We start from the raw sequence: 18097 nt of genomic DNA on the forward strand, positions 1-18097 counted from the left end.
GCCTCTCTCTCTCTCTCACACACACACACACACACTGTGTGTGTCTGTCTCACAAACACATGAACCCCCTCTGGCACTTTGGAAAGTGGAGTGTGCACTTCAGTGGGATAGCATGGGTTCATCGTCACGTTCAGTTTCCGCAGGGAATGTTTGCAGCCACTGACATGCGTCTATTGTGTCTCCTCCCTCCATTGGTGCTGCCTTGTAGACTGTGAGGTTACATTAACAACAATGTGTTAACTCTTGAGGGCTCAGCCGAGTGCTAGTTCATCATTTAGCAGCAAGGCATTCCCTGGGAAATATTCCACCCTGTGACTCCCCACCTCAACCAAGCTACACAATCATCATTGGTGTGTACAGTATTAAATTGTTTTTTAAAAACTTATACTGTGTATATGTATATAAATAATATATATATATATAGAGAGAGAGAGAGATTAGAGAGAGTCTTTTGTCTGTAGACAGGATATCATTCTCTTTTTAGCGTATAGGCTCTGTGCAAAGAGGAATGAAGGTGTGACTAAGCAGTCCCGAAAGAGGAACCCTTGGAGCAGTCATGCTCAGGAGGTTTGAACTGAATTTTGTTACTTTAAGGTCTTTTTTTGTTGTTTAAATCCAAACTCCAGGAAAAGTTTGTTTAGACTTAACATACTGTGTGGATTGAGTCCCTAAAGCAGTTTGTGGAAGGTGCCTGCTCACCATCCCTTTGCAGAATCAGGTCTTAGAACACTAACAACATCGCTTTTTGAAATGAAGGTGACTTTATTAAAAAAAATTGTTTTTATTAAAAAAAAAAAATTTCAAAACAGCAAATACTACTGATACTGATGATAAAAGGGAAAATAGGTATTCCTCATTCAGACTATTGCACACTGTTTTGTATTGTCCACTGAAATTGTTAATAAAATAATTTTCCTTTTATTTTCTTTTAACGGGATTCTGAAGATAGGTAAACATTCGTAAAAGTGACTTTATTTCTTCCTGTTAGAGTTCATCTTTGGCCTGCAATTAAGAAGGAAAAATATTAACTGTTGCATTTTTTAACCGTCAGTATAGTCTTGTATATCTTGCTTTAATTCAATGATCCTTTCCCTTTCTAAAGAGACAGAAAGGAACAGTTCCTCTTTGGCCACTGTTTCAGCCCACAGCTGCAGTTTCACCATGTCCTTTATTAGCCACTGTATCCAGGTAAGTGCAGGTTGGTTCGTTTCCTCCCTCTGCCCTGGCTTTATTTGTGGCTGACAGACTCTCTTTGAAGTATGCATGAGGTAGGGCGGAGTGGGACGGGGGTCCTGAATGTCTGCTGTGTCCTCAAATCTCCACTCACAACAAGATCTATGCAATACGGAATTCCTTGTCTGTGCTAGCCACAGCTGGGTGGGTATGACTTAATGAATTGGGATATGCCCCCAAACAATTACTATAAATTAGCTATTAATTTTTAGAGCCTTTTAGTTTACTCTTACAAATATTTATTTAATTTTGAAAACACATGACCACTGAGGCAATCCATTTTCAAGGAAATTATTCTCGCTGCCAGGACCCTTATTTATTCTACAGGAATTATAAAAACAGTCTTTCAGTGGTTGGTTATCAGCAGTTTCACAAACCAGTAAATTTAAAGTAATATTTCAAAAATCCAGAAATGATTAAATGAAAAATGGAAACCTTGACATTTCTGGCTCTTTTTGACTTTCACAGACAAAATTATTGCCTTTCTGAAACTGTTCTGTTCTATTACTGTTAGCTATCTTACGATGTTGCCCCAGTGATTTCACAGGAGTTAGCTCTCAGTTAACTCTGTTTTTCAGCAGCAGTTTTCAGCTGTTTAGTTGGTGCAAATACACAATTTTAAAAATAAAAAATAAAAATATAGACCACCTACAAGCCTATTAGTCATCAGAATTTGAATGAAACTCATCTGAGCCCTGATGATGTTGGGTACTGGGCACATTCAATTAAATAGGAATTGAGGACATTCAGCATCTTGCAGAATCAGACCTTTATTGTACAGACCATACCTTCTTTCTGTGGCAAGTACATGGAAACAGGTCATCGTCAGGCTGCTCTACCTTCTCCATGCCATCTCTGATTTTTGGCTCACTCACTTGTAAATTGGCGTATTCCTAATTCAAAAAAGAGGAAGGTATTCTTACTTTATTAACTGCCTGTAATATCTCACAGCTCAGATCAATAATTTTGTAAGAGCTGTGTGGCCAAAGAATCTCCCATTGCTCTCAGAAAAGCCCACCATATCACAGAGAAGGTAAGCGGATACTTAACTGCTGTCAGAGATCCCAGGTGGTGCCTCACTGAAGTGTCAAAACCTCAGTGCTAATGCACAGACATTTTCAGCTGTGGCTGGAGATAGGGGAATGAGACTACGCTCTTAGATCATTGCTGAGTGCTAGTGTGAGGAACATGGAAACATTTTCTTGTAAATTAGATTGAGATTTATGGGAGCTGGAATGCCTCTCTCAAACTGCCACTCTAACATTAAAGGAATCTTTTAGCGCATAAACTTCACACAATGTCCACAGTCTACTTAATGTTTCCCATTGTTACTCTTTGCTTTGTGACTTCATCTCTGGACTGGCTGATTTCCAGTGTCTGTATATTCCTAAATGCTTTCTACATAACTTTTTTTCTAGTAGTCTGATATACTGACCTGGAAAAGTTTGAAATAATAACAGAATACATGATCTCCCATGAGGTTATTTCTTGCAAATTCTTGCCCTGATTTTGCAATATTCCTTGCCTGTCAAAGAAAAGGAAAATCCTGACATAGGAAAATTTCTGGAGATGGTAGTAGTGATTCTGAAATGTAACACAATATGTACAGTTTTAGTAATTAGCCTTCCAATTTTGTAGACAAGTGTCTAGGTACCACCATGGTGATTGCTCCATAAAATAAAAAATAAACCCTTATTACTAATGACGTGCGAGGGAGACTGAAAATTGACATATTCTTTACGTTGAAAGAAAGGTGTCCTTACTCCATAAATACATCTTTAATTTCTCAAAAACTCAAATTAATTTTCAAATTAAGGGCTGTAGAGAATACACAAGCTAAATATGTTTTGCTTCCCCATTGGTATAATATGTGACACTCATTCTTAAGACCTGCTAATGTTTTGTTTGTTTTTAAACAAATTAACTTGTATTCACCTACTTTTAGTTTGTCAGGAAATGTTTCTAAGTGTTTTAATATAGACTTACCTCTTCATCATGATCTTTTGCCCACTGTAGCTTCTCCAGTAGGTCACTCAAGTCATTTTTAAATGGAATGTAGTGTTTCCAGGGCTGCAGCTCATTATAAAAATGTTCATAGTAGAAGGAGTCTTGCTTCAGTACTACACTGTTTCCTGCTAACAGGTAAGGCAATCTGTATGCAGCCACTGTGCCGTCAATATTAATTTGATATTTATACTGCAAAAACATACAGTAATTGATTAATAAACATTTTAAAAACAGGTAGCAGGGATTGGTTTTGTGGTGTTTTTTTTATTCTGAGAATATTAAATGCAGGGGGCTTGCTCATTTTAAGACATGCAGATTATACCAGACAAGCATTGCATTATAGGTAATCTTTATTGTTAATAAGCAGATGAGATTAGTTCCACTGGCTAAATATATTGTATTGGGAGGAGCTATGATCACCAGTCAGACAGAAGAATAATAAAATGGAATCTAGAGATTATACTGGACAGAAAGTTCCTATAAAACCTCAAAATCTAAGGGTACGTTTTCACTACCCACCAGATCGGCAGGTAGTGATCGATCTATCGAGGATCGATTTACTGTGTCTCGTCTAGATGCGATAAATCGATCCCTGAATCGACGCCTGTACTCTACCTGGGCAGGAGGAGTAAGCGGACTCAACAAGGGTGCCGCCACGGTTGACTCGCCGCCATGAGGACGGCCAGGTAAGTCGAACTAAGACTAGCATAGCTGAAGTTGCATATCTTAGTTTGAACCCCCCCGCCCAGTGTAGCCCAGGCCTAAGTCAGGTCTGATAATCATAAACAGGTTATGTCTGAAAAGTTAACTACTTTAATATATATGTATAATATGTACAAAGACGGTAGGCAGGAGGAGGAAAATTCTCAAACACTGGTGAGTTAAGTCTGCAAGAAGAATAAATTGATGGCCTACCTTGAAAAAATCAAAAAATGAAATATGCTTCACAATGGGACCATAGAGGCTTTCATCATGTTTAAAAAAGAAAAAGTTTGTGAAAGCAGCATCTATGATATCTGGATATTTTCTACTGAGTTTTACAAGTTCAAGCCTCTCTTTGCGGCTGTCACGTCCCCTCCAAACTGCTGTAGTATTCTTGTCTTCCCAGGGTGGCCCAGTGTTGGCCTGGACAGACATCATGTCCAGGCTGACTCTAGATGTCAGGAGGGAACAAGTGATTTCAGAAAAGAGGACTCTTGAAGTTCTCATGCACCAATCTTTTAAAATATTCTTGTAATACAATTCTGGACCCGGTTCTCCCTCAGCAGTTATACACCACATTTCCATTGATTTCAATGGTGTTATTCAAAAAAGTTTACTATCTAAGAAGACAGATAACATACAAAGGCAGGGATACAATCAAATAAATGTTTGTAAACTTATTATGATTATGATAGATAAAATAAGTGTCAACAAATGCCATCTGACTCTCAAGCCACCGTTCATTAGTTGATATCTTACAGGCATTATGCCACAGGGGGTATTTGAGGAGAGATTTGAAGGGGAAGACAATAGTGGCTTTGTGGGTCAGTGCAGAGAAGCATGCTATGTGTGCTACGGACAGTATGGAAGGTATGGAGATGGCCGTGGGAGAGGATGACAAAGGGTGTATGAAGGTGCTATCTTTGCCAAAATGAAGGAGACAGCGAGAAGGTGCTGCAGTAAGAGATCAGAATGCACAAATAAAGAGGGACAGATCTGTGAAGGGTCTTGATAAGGACAAGAAGGGTGAACTGAATGCAGTGAAATAGGGTGAGCCAGGGGAAGGATTCAAGTGGATTCAGAGTCATGGACAAGAAAGATCATCTTAAAAACTGGTTTTGTATGGTTCTGAAGGGGCAAAATAGCTGTTAGGGAGGCCTGAGAAGAGGACCTTACAGTAATCAAGATGGGAGATGAAGGCCTACATGAGAGTTTTGGCTATACATATTTTAAAAGAAGAAGGAGGTATCTTAGAAATGTTATGGAGAGAGAAGCAGCAAGATCTGGGGGAAGCCTGAATATGCAGGGAAGAGTTGAAGACGACCTTTCCCATGATATCATCCTGAGTGGTGGGGAGACTGACAGAGGTGTCATCAGTGATAAAATAGATTTTTTTAGTGTTTTTGATTGGACTACATTTGGTCTCTGGTTTCTGAAATAGGACATTGCAGGAATACAACAATTATGTAAAGGATAAAATAGCTAAACTTAGACATTCAGTATTCCTTATCTGGCCTAAAATGGTGTCTCAGTGTCAACATAGAAATTAATTTGAATAAATACATAGTATAACAATTATTGAAGTATTGGTAATGTAAGAGTCTATTGGAAGACCATCCACTCATATTTAGGGCTTTGTGAAAAATGTACATGATTTCTTACCGGCCCATAGTTTCTAAGACTGAGTCTGTCAAATCATAGGTTGGCATCACAATGTCTTTCGATTCTGTGGATCCACACCATGAGAAGATGGGATGAAGGTTCTGAGTAGATTTCTTTTTCTCTAAAGGCCAATCCCCTAAATTAACAAAAAACTCTACGTCTGGCATTTTCACCTAAAAGAAGACAAATGATAGTGTTGATGTTAGTGTGTATTGTATGTGTTTATATAGGAATATTCTTTTTTTTTCCTTGATCAATATGGTATCTGAAATTAGGTACAATAAGAGAAGTCTACTGGAAGAGTTTGGTTCAGGGCCATAATATATTCAAAAACTATAACAACTGCTCATCCCACTTCAGGAATGCTGTTCGCAGAAATCCATGTTTTAAATCTCTCTATTACCAGGTCAGAAAACAAAGCAGCATTATAACAAACTAGTTTTCAAAAGGAATCTCACAAAAGCTACTCTTCTAGATATAATAAAGCATCCTCTTCCCTTGTTCATAGTGTTCAGGTCTTTGTATATATTCCAAAACCAAAACACTGCATTTCAAAAGCTATTAAGGTTGCAAAGTGACAGCAGTGTAGTAGTACCATGCCATTTACAAAATCTTAGCTAGAAGGAAATTAATACTTAAGGGCACAATTAATTTTACACTGTCTACATAATAAAACCACATTAGCCTTATTAAATAAAAGATATACCTATTCCATCACTGTACTATAATGTTAATTCTGGCTAAAACTACTGTTCTTTCATCAATGATCACAAAATATAAACAATTCTAAAAATGGATAACAATTATCTACATACACATTAATTACCCATATTGACCAAGTCCCCACATATATATAATATGCAATTATAAGCACATTACTGCCTCTCCATAACATGTGCATATGTGAAACTTTTCTTGAATACTTTTGTTGTTCAGACCAGCAAGGTAATTAATTTCATTGTGGCTCATCCACATTGCAACATGTCTTGATTCCTCTGCTGTCCAAGCATTAGAAACATTAGGTTTCTGACTCAGCTTACATTCAGAGACAAAGATAGAAACTAATCCTCTGCCAGATATCAAGTAGGGTTTATATGCCTTCTCATATGACTGAGGAAGGACAGCAAAGTTTATTTGCTCTAACTTGATGACACAGGGAAACCTTTAGCAAGAATTCCCTGTTAAGAACAGGCAGAAAGGCATGGAAGTTCTAGAGATAGAGAAACAAAGGACCAGTTCTTCTTTTCAGTTTACATACAGTCACATAGGGTTCTATCTGGCTCTCAAAAAACAAAGGGAGTCTTCTCTTCACAGAGCACCTGGAAAGGCTGTAATCTTTAGGAATAATCTTTATGAACACAATGCCATCTACTGGTTGTATTCGATAACTGTAATGGACAAGCTATAAACTACATATGATCAGTGTTTACATTTTCAGACCACAGTCATTTGGGAGCTAATTTTCTCCTTGAACACAATAGATTTTTTTGTTCTTCAATCATATTAGCCAATGGAAAAGTTGAAAAGAACTGAACAGGGATGAAACAAATAGGATGCTCTAGAAATTTAATTTTGAGTATAGTTGGGGGACATCTTCCCCAGCCTCTCTTTGTCTCTGGCCTCTTTCCACAGTGTATAGAATTTAACAGAAAATTATATGAATTCCCTGAGGTTTGTTTACATCATCCTACAAAATGTATTAGCAGTGATATAATTACCTGTTAAATCCTATAGGATGGTTCACAAAGCCTATGGACAATTGTTTTCTATTAAATCCTATATAGGCCTTTGTCATAAGGTCTAGCTGCCTAATTGATATCTGAGAGACAAGGTCGGTGAAGTAATAGCTTCTGCTCGTGAGAGAGACAAGCTTTCAAGCTTACACAGGTCTGGGAAATGTACACAGTGTCACAGCTAAAAAGAAGGTGGAAGCAATCGTTTAGCATAAGTAGTTAGCATGTATTGTAAGAGACCATTGAAGGTGAAGTGGCATCTTAACATCTCTGCAGTCATAGGACAAAAAAGGCGGACTACTGGGTTACAGATTGTTGTAATAAGCCATAAATCCAGTGTATTTATTAACTTCATGGTTTTCAATGTCTAGCAAACTTAATTTAAGCTCCCAGGCTCGTCTTTTGAAGGTGTTGTGCAGGTTTTCTTTGAGGACGAGGACTGAGAGGTCAGACATGGAATGACCTTTCTGTGAAAAGTGTTCACCCACAGGTTGATCCGAGGAGAGAGTCCAGAATACATACCTTAACACACTCTGTGTAAGCTCGAAAGCTGGTCTCTTTCACCAACAGAAGTTGGTCCAATAAAAGATATTACCTCACCCACCTTGTCTCTCTAATGTTCTGGGACCAGCACAGCTAAAACAACATTGCAGATAATTAACATTTGTAAGTTACATTCTACAAACTAATCAAAGAGCATACCAGAACATCCAACTTCATGAGGAACAAGCCTGCTAGCTTATTACTTATTAATGTGAAAGTAATAAAAAAAAGAGAACAAGAATAGTGGTGTTTTCTTTATTGTTGCGGAGGCATCAACAAAACTGTAATAAGGATTTCAGGGAAAATTTTGATATTTAAACACTAACATATACAATATATAAGACTAATATATACTCACTTTTCTAGCCAAAGAAAGTAGTATAGCATCCATGAAAATCCTGAAGCCAACATGCTCACCATGAGTCCTTATATAAACCTAAACATAATCCAAAAGTTATTTCATTAGTGTTTTTGCTTGGGGAAAAAATACATTATTGGAGCTTTCCTGTTTCACAGTAAACAATCAGACAGATTGTGTGGCTTCACCTTTACATAACTTCAAATCATTTTGGGAGGCCTTGGAATGTCCTACCTCTCTGACGAAGCAAAAAAAGGGGCACACATTTTTCATCCTTTGCAGTCACCTTTAAAAATGATCCCCTGTAAATAGAAACTTATCACTTTCAAGCCTGACTCTACTGCACTCTTTCCCGGATTATGTTCATGGCATAGAGAAAAGCTTGACAAAAACATAAAATATTCTCTCTGGAAGGTTGTGATGTAACACTACTTTATTTCTAGGAATCCAAAACTTTAACACACACAAGAACCAAAAACAGAGAGAAAGAAGGCAGGCTGCACAACTAGAGGGGCACAACTCATCCTACTTTGTACTAGGTTGGTTCTTTGACTGACTGCACAAGATTGCATACTTCTCTATAAAGCCCCCTAATGTGCAAGCGGGAATAGTAAACACCTTACATTTAAACTGCTAGCTTGTAATTTTAACACAGTTCCAATACACCACCAAAAGCTCTTCTGAAATTAGTAGAGTTTTGTTAGCTAGAGTTGAGGATTCTTAGACCACTGCACCATACAAAATTGATTAGTATTCAAAACTCTTGTGGACAGGAAACTAAACTGGGAGTCAGGACATTTGAGTCTACTCCTAATTCTACTATTGATCTGCTGTGTGACTGTGGACAAAGTAATTTGCCTCTCTGTGTTTCAACTGCCCTATCTGTAACATGGACATAAAACACCTTACAAAGGAAGGTAAGTATCATTGAGTTTTACAGATGAAAAACACTATATAAGAGTTAAATACTATATTTGAGGGATAATGAAGCAAACAATGGAGGTGTGAGAGGTTCTCAAAGAAAAGGTCAAAAGAATCCTTTATAAGGGAAAGTGATAACCAGCCTAAATATATGACTAGCTAGGAGCCTCCTTTTAATACTTCAGCTAAATCACATACTGTACCTTGTTATCTTTTATGGTATAGTGACACAAGCTCTGTCTTTGTCCAAACCTTTGTGGAATTTCCTTTGCAATCTTATCTGGATCAACAGTGGGAAAATGTGCTAGGTCTCTCTGAATCTGTGGAATGGCTTGAGGGCAGCTCATATCTTCCAGCCATGCAGTGCTGTCTTCGCGAGGGCAGTCACAATTCTCATGGTAAACAGGGCCTGTTGTATACACCGCAAATTTTTAGATTATTTTAATGTGCAACACAGTCAAGACATTGAATTCAGAAGTTAGTTACCCTGGACTTTGAGCCAAATTCAGAGGTGAATCAGTAATGTGTAAGTTAGACTCTTAGGCCCTTGTCTACAAAGGGGAAATGGAACAGCATAACTGTTCTGGTATAATTTAGCTATCCTAGAATAACTGCCCCATGTGGATACTTTGTTCCACAATAAAAGAACCTATCTCCTGCCTAAGGCCCAGAGTGAGCCTCAAACTAGGGGAAGATAGGCATTTCCTGCCCCTCTTGCCCGATCTGTTCAAATACCTTGTCTTTATCAGGCTGACAGGGGACTTGAACTAGTGGTATCTCATATCCCAGTTGAATACCCTGCTTATTGGGCTAATGGTTAAAAGGAGGGCTTGGTCCTCCTAATTGTCATTTTGTGTGGAGTTAGGCAGCCTCTGAGCATGCCTACCAGATTGGCCGCTGCAGGCAAGATACACATTGTCTTTCCCAATCCGTGGAGCACTCTGGGCCCTAGGTGGGAGATAGATGTCTGGATGCCTTGAGTGAGGCAGCAGTGTACATGCTCAGAGGCAGAAACATAGGCACTTAGGGACATAGGCACAAAAGCTTAGGTGCTGAAGGTATGTCTATACAGGGATAAAAAAAAACCATGGCTGGCTGGGGCAGCTGACTTGGGCTCATGGGGCTCAGGCTCTGGAACTGAAAAATGGCTCTGTAGACATTTGGGCTTGGGCTAGAGCCCCACATCTGGGACACTCCACCCTTTCAGGGTCCCAGATCTTGGGCTACAGCCCAAGCCTGAATGTCTACACAGCGATTTTTCAGCCCTAGAATCTGAGCCCCATGAACCCAAGTCAGCTGATCTGGGCTAGCCATGGCCATGCTGCAGGCTTTTATCCCTGTGTAGACATAGCCTGAATGAGTTTAAGCATCTTCAGGGTTCAGGGGAAGCTGAGTGGGGATTATGGATTGCAGTAGAATCTAAAACTGTGAACCCGAGCCTCAGCAAGTTGAAGGATCGGGCCCTAGTACTGTAAAGCATTTTGGGCTACAGTTTGTATGAAAACCCCCCCACTATGTAAAATAAAGTTGTATCATGTAATTCTTCTTTGTACCTTTTAAAATATATGGAGACTTGGCAACATGTTTATCTTTGACTTTGATTTCTATCTTCAGGTTTTTGTAGCTTGCATACATTCTGTACCTCACAATGAAGGAGCCATCTTTTCTGTCTAATATCTGCACTCCTATCCGAGTGAACTGCTCATCAGGAGCAGTGATCTTCACCTGGAATGCATTTGCTCCGGGAGAGAAAGTAAACCTACACAGGGAACAAGTACAGTCGTGATTAAGAAGTGACTATGTAACAGTTTTCTTAGGGTCTGATCCAATGCCAGTTAAAGTCAGTGGAAAAATTGCCATTGACTTTAGTGAGAGCTAGACTGTACAATATTTCCCAGTATTCAGTGCCCAGATTTTCCAAAGACTTCAGCTCCAATTTAGACACCTAAATAAGGCCTGGGTTTTCAAAAGTGCTTAGTAGCCAGCAGCTCCCACTGTGACACCAATGGGCAGATTTCAGTAGACCTTAGCACCCAATGTACTGAGCTCTTATGAAAATCTTATTTTGGTGCCTAAATGAGAACCAGGCAGTTTTGAAAATCTGGCTCTGAGTGTGAGGTCTGAGCCTTTCTGAAAATTTGGGCCATAGTGACTCAACAGACCATTGAGACATGCTGCCCCTACAAGTAAACTAGTTCAAAGCCAAGTACCTCCTTGCCCAGTGAAATTTCTGCAGATATGAGCTTGTGAGGTGAATGAGTTCTTCTGCTTCAGCATTTCTCTCCCTTCTGTTATAAATAAATGAACAGCAATCACCCCATTCCAGGGTTTTAAAGTGCTTCCACCTATCTGGGAAATACTACTACTTCTGGGGGGAGAAGGGGAAAGTGCAGGAAAGTGATGTGACTCTCTCAACATCACATAGAGAGCCGGGGCAAGAATGGAACCCACCATTCCTAGCAATCCATCCTGTGTATTAACCATAAGACTATCTTTGCAGAAGTTCCTTTTCCTCTCTCTTTCCTTCACCGCTCTCTCTCCCTACCACTGGGCCCTTTCTCTCCCACATCCCCTTTTCCATTGGCCCTCTTCCTGGTATGGTCAAGTCTACCTCTCACTCTTTCCTCTCCTTTAATTTCTTTCTAACCCCACTGGTCCTGTTTACCTCACAAAAAAGCAGCAGTGCTGGCCACCTATTCCTCTCCACTTCTTGCCCCAATTCATAGAGGTGGTTGTGGAGCAGCAAGAAAAACAGGAAACAGAAATCTTGGCTGCCTGCTCAGAAGCGCTAGTAAATGAGAGTAGGAGCTGAAGACAAAAACTTTTCTTATTACTTGTGGCACTACTTATGAATGACGTTTCACCTGGCATGAGTGACCAATTGACTGTGCCCTCCAGATGAGTGACACCAAGTAAGTATGGAAACTGTATTTCACTATGTAAATTTTACACTTTGGTAATTTTACAGCTACTGAAGCAAATTTCTTCAAATTTGGCTGCTTTGTAGGTCTTATTGAAAGATATACAGTCTTTAATAACAGATATGGGGAAAAGAATTGAGTCAGATATCTAAAAATTTGAAGATAATCTATTGTTTATACAGAAAGTCAGAATATCTCAAATATAAATCTCAGGGTAGAAACAGAAGAACTTTAGGAGTGTCCCATAAATAAAAAAAATGTTTAGGGGATTTTGCTCAAACTTTAAAAAGAATTTCACAGTGTATAGACACCAAATCTAGAAAAATTCAGCCTAAAAAATGAATGTCTTGGAAAGCTATGAATGTAGGGAACAGTTTTACAACTGTAACAATGATATGTGCTACCAGGTATTAAACGAGATTGTCCACCTCCACGTCTTTGATCAAATCTATGCTGTGTATGAAGAATGTGGGCTACTAGAGGGAAAAGGGACAGCTTACTAGCATCGCCCTTCCCAATACCCAGCTAAGATATTAGGAGCTCCGCAGAATGTGGCGTTTTGGCCAGGAGGTATCTGCTGTCTGTGACAAGGTAACATTGTTCACCCTGGCAACCTTGAGGGAATCCTCACATAAGATAATGCTAATTTCATTGTTGTTACTTTGCATGGATTCCCCACTCTGTTGAATGAAACTGCACATTCCTCCTTGGGAAGGGGTATATGGATAGCAAAATGTAGAGATGCACTGACAGCTTGGGTCGTTTAGAAGCTGTGCTTCCCTTAAAGAAGGGGAAGGGTCTGGGAAGTAATGCCAAGGCATGCAGACTCTGCTTAAATGGATCTGGCCTCCTCAGATCTTAGGGAATTTGCAAGTTGAAGGGGCTGAGGAGATTTTCAAAGCAATAAATAACATTTATGTGTCTAACTCCCACTGACATTTAATGGGAATTAGACACCTAAATGCCATTGGTACCTCTAAAAATCTCCTCCAGTCCCTCTGCCAGTTCCATGAGGGGGTAGAGGCAGGGCTGTCCCTAGCTATTCTGGGGCCCTACGCAGCCCCCCCACAGGGGGGGCAGCCCAGGCCTCTGCGGAGAGGCATGGGGGGGCTGCCCTCAGGCCTCTGTGGATGGGGGCAAGGCTGGCTTAGGGGGCGGGGGGAACGACCCCCCAGCATGCACCGGTGGTGCAGAGCCGCCAGTGAGTGCAGCCCCGGCCCTGCTGCAAAGCTATGGGGAGTAGGGGCAGGGCTGGGGCGGGGCAGGAAGAGGTGGGGCTGGGGCGGGGAACAGGTAGGGCCCCTGGAGGAGAGCCGGAGCAGGGGCAGCATGCAGCTGCGCAGGGCACCAGGAAATTCAGTGTCCCAAATTTCCTGGTGGCCTACGCAGCTGCATACTTTGCATATGGGTAAGGACGGCCCTGGATAGAGGAAACAAGCCCTACCTCTTCATGGAATGTTTTGGCGAAAATGGCACAAGTGGCAAGTTGTGGGTTTCCTGTTTTCTGCTAGGTTTTTCCTGTTTAGAGATGATCTGGCTCACTAATTTCAGTCTTTGAATTAAGCTTTAGGCGGTCTCAAAATGTTACTAGGTTTCTTTAACGTTCTATACAGTATTTAATAAGCAATTATTTTAAATGGATTCACAGATCTGAAACCTACATGTTTGTGGGGATTACTGATTTGTGTGACAATGGAAAGAAGCAGGAAAGTCTAGAGGTCACACCATAACTTAATCTGACCAGTTTCTTATATATATAGGCTTGACAAGGGAGAATTAGCTGTAACTTGTTTGCTGGGCCAAGATGTTTCTATTTTTTCTGTAACCCACTTTTCATTTCCTTTCCCCATCTCACATCCTGTAGGATGCCTGTGAACCTTGAGATGAATGGCAAATTTTATATGAGGGCAATGGAGCAGGAGATTTTGAAAAGATCATCATAGGTTTTTTAAACATATATTCTTTTTTCTTACGGTGGATAATATCCCAAAGGAAGCTTAAAAATAAAATCTCTGGGCCAAATTAACTTCTGGTGGATGGGGAGTGCAACTCAAATGATGTCTGTGGCATCACAGCTTTATGTGCCAACAGGCATTCTTGAATCTTTACTGAATATTTTTCCTTCATGTATTGTGCAAGTACAGATTTCCAGACGTAAAGGCTGCTGGAATTCATTTAATTAAAAGAACATTAGAGCATTTTGACACATGACAATTAAGCAAAATTTACAAAGAGATATAAGGCATAAAAATGTAAGTCAGATTTGGGGCCTTCAACATGAATATCCTTTTCTGCAAGAAAGGCAAATTAAGTAGTTTTCTTAATTAAATAACAAGAGAGCCAATATATACAGGCACACCCAGGTGACTCTGAAGAGAGGGTCGGGCCAATTCTACTGGTGATGTACAAAACACAATGGAATGTAATATAGATGTGAGGGGTTTGGCTCTGCAGTGTAACTGGAGGAAAAGTAGTAAAAGTTATTTTGTCAAAGAAATCTGGAGGTATGACTTGGACCCAGATCCTCAAAACACTTGAGCATGTGTGTAATTTGAGTAAAGTTGCACAATGCTTAAATATTTCCAGGAAAAGGGCCTTGGGAATGCCAACTAGGGAACATAGTCATTTCTAATTTTAAATTCTTGCAGGCATTCAGCTACTGTGGGGATGGGAGCCTCAAGAGTATTTAAACCTATGAAGTAAGAAAGTGCCATTTTAAAACTCCAACATCTTTTTGGCCATAAACACAATTTAAAGTTGCTGTGATAAGATCTGTCATGCTTACCTCTGCCCTTCAGTGTCCAAAGCCTGAACATAAAAATACCGAGCAGGGAGGACAACATCTGCTCTCAGACCAGGTCCCCATATTAAACTGTTCTCCGGACTCAGCTGGTTTCCTCCACCCGATACAGTGAACACCGGAATTGTTCCAAGCGTTAAGTAACAAAGCAGCCCAATGCTAAACATTTACAAGATTTCCTCTTCAGGAAAAAACACAAACAGGAAGACAGGCCAAGCTGCAGGGAAGGGGTAGAAAACGTGTCCTAAAGCGTAACTTGTGTCTCAGTTACACATCTGCCTTGACTTAGCGTCAGTTTGTTTGTTTCAAAGAAGTCTTGAATATTTCCACTTTCCCCCTACGCAAACTACAAGGGAGAAGCTAGTTAACTACATTAGTTACCACAGAGAAGACACACTCAGGAGCTGCTGCCGTGCCCCTATTTCTTTGTCTTTGTGTGCATCGATTCTTCTGCCTTTAACCCTGGAGCTGGAACAGCATCTTCGGGTTAAGCCTATCCTCAGTCTCAGCGGGCAAGAAGGGAAAGGGGATTCTTTCATTGGTCCAACAAAACTTCTTCCGAATGAATAATGATATTGTCTCACTTCCCAGGCTGAGCAGTAATGCTGGGAAATGTAGTCCAGCAACTAGAATCACAGCAGGCTTGTACCTCACCACTCACGCTCATTACCAGTATGGGTTGGGCGGGGGAGAGAACATTTCAAGCGATTTCAAACAAGAGTGCAGACACTTGCAGCGTACTGCAAGTACAAGTTTAAATGGGACACTGTCGGCTTAAAACTTACACTTCTGGCTGAAAATGTTGTACCTATTATTGCTGCCAGTAACACACAAGGTTACAAGTGAAAGATTTTTGAAATCGACTTTTTCAATTTGTTTACTTTATGTATTTACCATCATATTGTATATACATAGCTTCTGTTTCCTTTATAGTCCATAGTTGGGGCTAGATCCACTTATTCTAGTGCTACAACACCTAAATTTAGGTCTCCTGCTGCCTAATAGAATCCACAATCCTGAGTTAGGGATGCACAGGGAGAATTAGGGGCCTAAGAATGGGATCCACAAAAACCAGCAAAGCTGAGCAGGGAGCCACCCAATCTAGCCAATAGGAAATGCCCAGGAAAGGAGTTTTGCCTACATCCCATCTCCTCAAAGGGGCTTAGGTGCCTGTCTCTGGTTAGTATTCACAGCTGTGAACTCCTTCCTGAAGCTGGGTGCCCAAGCCTTTTCTTGTAAAAAAGAGGTAGTGCTGCTGATATGGGATAGCTCAGTGGTTTGAGCATTGGCCTGCTTAAACCCAGCGTTGTGAGTTCAATCCTTGAGGGGGCCATTTAGGGATCTGGGGCAAAAATTGGGGATTGGTCCTGCTTTGAGCAGGGGGTTGGACTAGATGACCTCCTGAGGTCCCTTCCAACCCTGAGATTCTATGATTCTATATATATATAACTACAGAATTAACCCTGTTGTTAGTGCCCTCAGCCAGGATGGGGGAGACATAAAGTTCAAATCCTTATTCTGCCTGATGGGAAATAAGGATTTAAACTTGTTTTTCAATAGAGTACCCTAACCACTGGGCTATGGGCATTCTAGCTTTCTCAGTTGCTCCTGTTGAAACTTTTTGACCCAGACTGTGTATAAATAATTAGCATTCATTGGGCCAGAGAAAGCACGCAAATGACTGAATAGCCCTGTGTTTAGGGCACTCACTTTTCAAGTCCCTGCTCTAATGTATATTTTATTAGTTACACACAGTAGAATAGCTTCAATAGGACTGAAAAAAACTTGGCCTAGAACACTGCATAGCTCAGCGGGTACAGCACTTGTACAAGACGTGGGTTGAACAATGTCCGGCAGACAAGGCATCTGAATCTGGGTCTCCCATATCCTGGGTAAGTGTCCTAACTCCTAGGCTAAAGGTTATAAGGTGGGGGTGGTACCTTATGTTTTGTGAAGAGCCTGATCTGTTGATCAGCCTCTGAGAACACCTACTGGATCAGGCCCCACAAGCCAGATAAATAGGGAATGCCTATTTTGAGGATCCTGCCTGGATTTAGCCATCTTGCTGTCAGGATTAAGTGGCTGTTGGAGTGATCGCTGCCAGATTTTTTAGGTGCCATGGGACCTTTATCAGAAACTTAGATGCCTACGTATTTTAGGCACCTACATGATTAGGGGATAGCCGAGCAGGGTTATTGGAGGTCTAAATATTGGATTTAGGCATCTAAAGTGGCAATTAGGTGCCTAAATCCCTTTGGGGCTCCAGCTCATAGGTTCTGTGTTTGTGTAGGTCTTTCAAACAACAACAGGGTAGGAAATAAACATTTTAAAAATAGGAAAATATTATTGTAAAAAAAATGGCAGAAGCTGGCATAGTACCTGTAACTACTTTTAACTATTTTTTCCAAGTTGATTGTAATTTAATTATTGCATGCATATTTCTTTGTGAAATCTTAAAGCTGCTTAACTTTTATTGACTTGTGATGATAATTACATGTTCAATAGTGACTTTGAAGAAACACTGAAGATTCAGCAACACTGGCTTGTATAATAATCGTTATTTACCCTAGCCTCAGCATATTCCTATACACACGATATGCATTGTAACAGATTTGTTTGGTTCAGTTCTTTATTGGTGAAAATGATTCAAATACACAGACTCAATACACAGATAACAGCTGTAAAAAGAAACAAATATTTTACTTAGCCACTCACAGATGCCAGATTCCTCTGGGCCCTGGGGATGTTCAATCTCCTGCTCTGCCTTAGGCCCAGCCCCCACCCCACCCCTTCTCCCAAGCCTCCATCCCCGCTCCAACTCTTCCCGCCCCTGCTTCACCCCTCCTCCCAGTGTGCCCCATCTCTGCTCCTCCTCCTCCCCTCCAGCACCTCCTGCACACCTCGGAACAGCTGATTGTGGCCGGTGAGAGGCGCTGGGAGGGCAGGGGAGGAGTTGATTGGTGGGGCTGCCAGCGGACAGGGGCACTGGGGATGTGAGGAGCTGGCTGCTGGTGGGTGCTAAGCACACACTCATTTTTTCTGTGGGTGCTCCAGCCCTGGAGCACCCATGGAGTCAACACCTAAGACACTTGAAATTATACACACATTAGGATCCTGATCTGATTAGGGCTAATAACTAGCATATTCATATTTTCAGCACCCCCTTGTAAACCCCAGAGTTCAGAAGGCTAATCAGGGAATGAAATCAGGTTTAATT

General features: G+C 40.7%; 1 protein-coding gene across 3 annotated transcripts; it reads right to left on the minus strand.

The window, feature by feature from the left end:
- Positions 1-741: 741 nt before the first annotated feature.
- On the minus strand, positions 742-15458 carry POGLUT2 (protein O-glucosyltransferase 2). 3 transcript variants are annotated; one of them, XM_048854637.2, is made up of 10 exons: positions 15262-15458; positions 10713-10918; positions 9363-9568; positions 8239-8316; positions 5605-5777; positions 4156-4393; positions 3220-3429; positions 2669-2758; positions 2022-2126; positions 742-1002 (listed from the first exon to the last, which is right to left on the minus strand). In XM_048854637.2, exons 1-10 carry the CDS (start codon positions 15417-15419, stop codon positions 985-987), a joined length of 1482 nt encoding a protein of 493 aa, XP_048710594.1. In that variant the 5' UTR covers positions 15420-15458; the 3' UTR covers positions 742-984. The 3 variants fall into 3 exon arrangements, with proteins under 3 accessions (XP_048710594.1, XP_048710585.1, XP_048710604.1); XM_048854628.2 differs by having other exon boundaries at positions 14866-15397; XM_048854647.2 differs by lacking the exons at positions 10713-10918; positions 15262-15458 and adding an exon at positions 14866-15052.
- Between the last annotated feature and the right edge of the window lie 2639 nt (positions 15459-18097).

The sequence above is a fragment of the Caretta caretta genome, chromosome 1 (assembly GCF_965140235.1).
Source record: "Caretta caretta isolate rCarCar2 chromosome 1, rCarCar1.hap1, whole genome shotgun sequence".
NCBI lineage: Eukaryota > Metazoa > Chordata > Testudines > Cheloniidae > Caretta > Caretta caretta.

What these genes read in the sequence shown, in the direction of transcription:
- POGLUT2 (XM_048854628.2), bottom strand. Translation starts at nt 15,047, where the DNA reads ATGTTTAGCATTGGGCTGCTTTGTTACTTAACGCTTGGAACAATTCCG. An exon ending in ATACCATAAAAGATAACAAG is followed by an intron (nt 8,317 to 9,362) that starts GTACAGTATGTG and finishes GATTATGTTTAG; the next exon opens with GTTTATATAAGGACTCATGG. An exon ending in CAAAAGATCATGATGAAGAG is followed by an intron (nt 2,759 to 3,219) that starts GTAAGTCTATAT and finishes TTTCTTTGACAG; the next exon opens with GCAAGGAATATTGCAAAATC.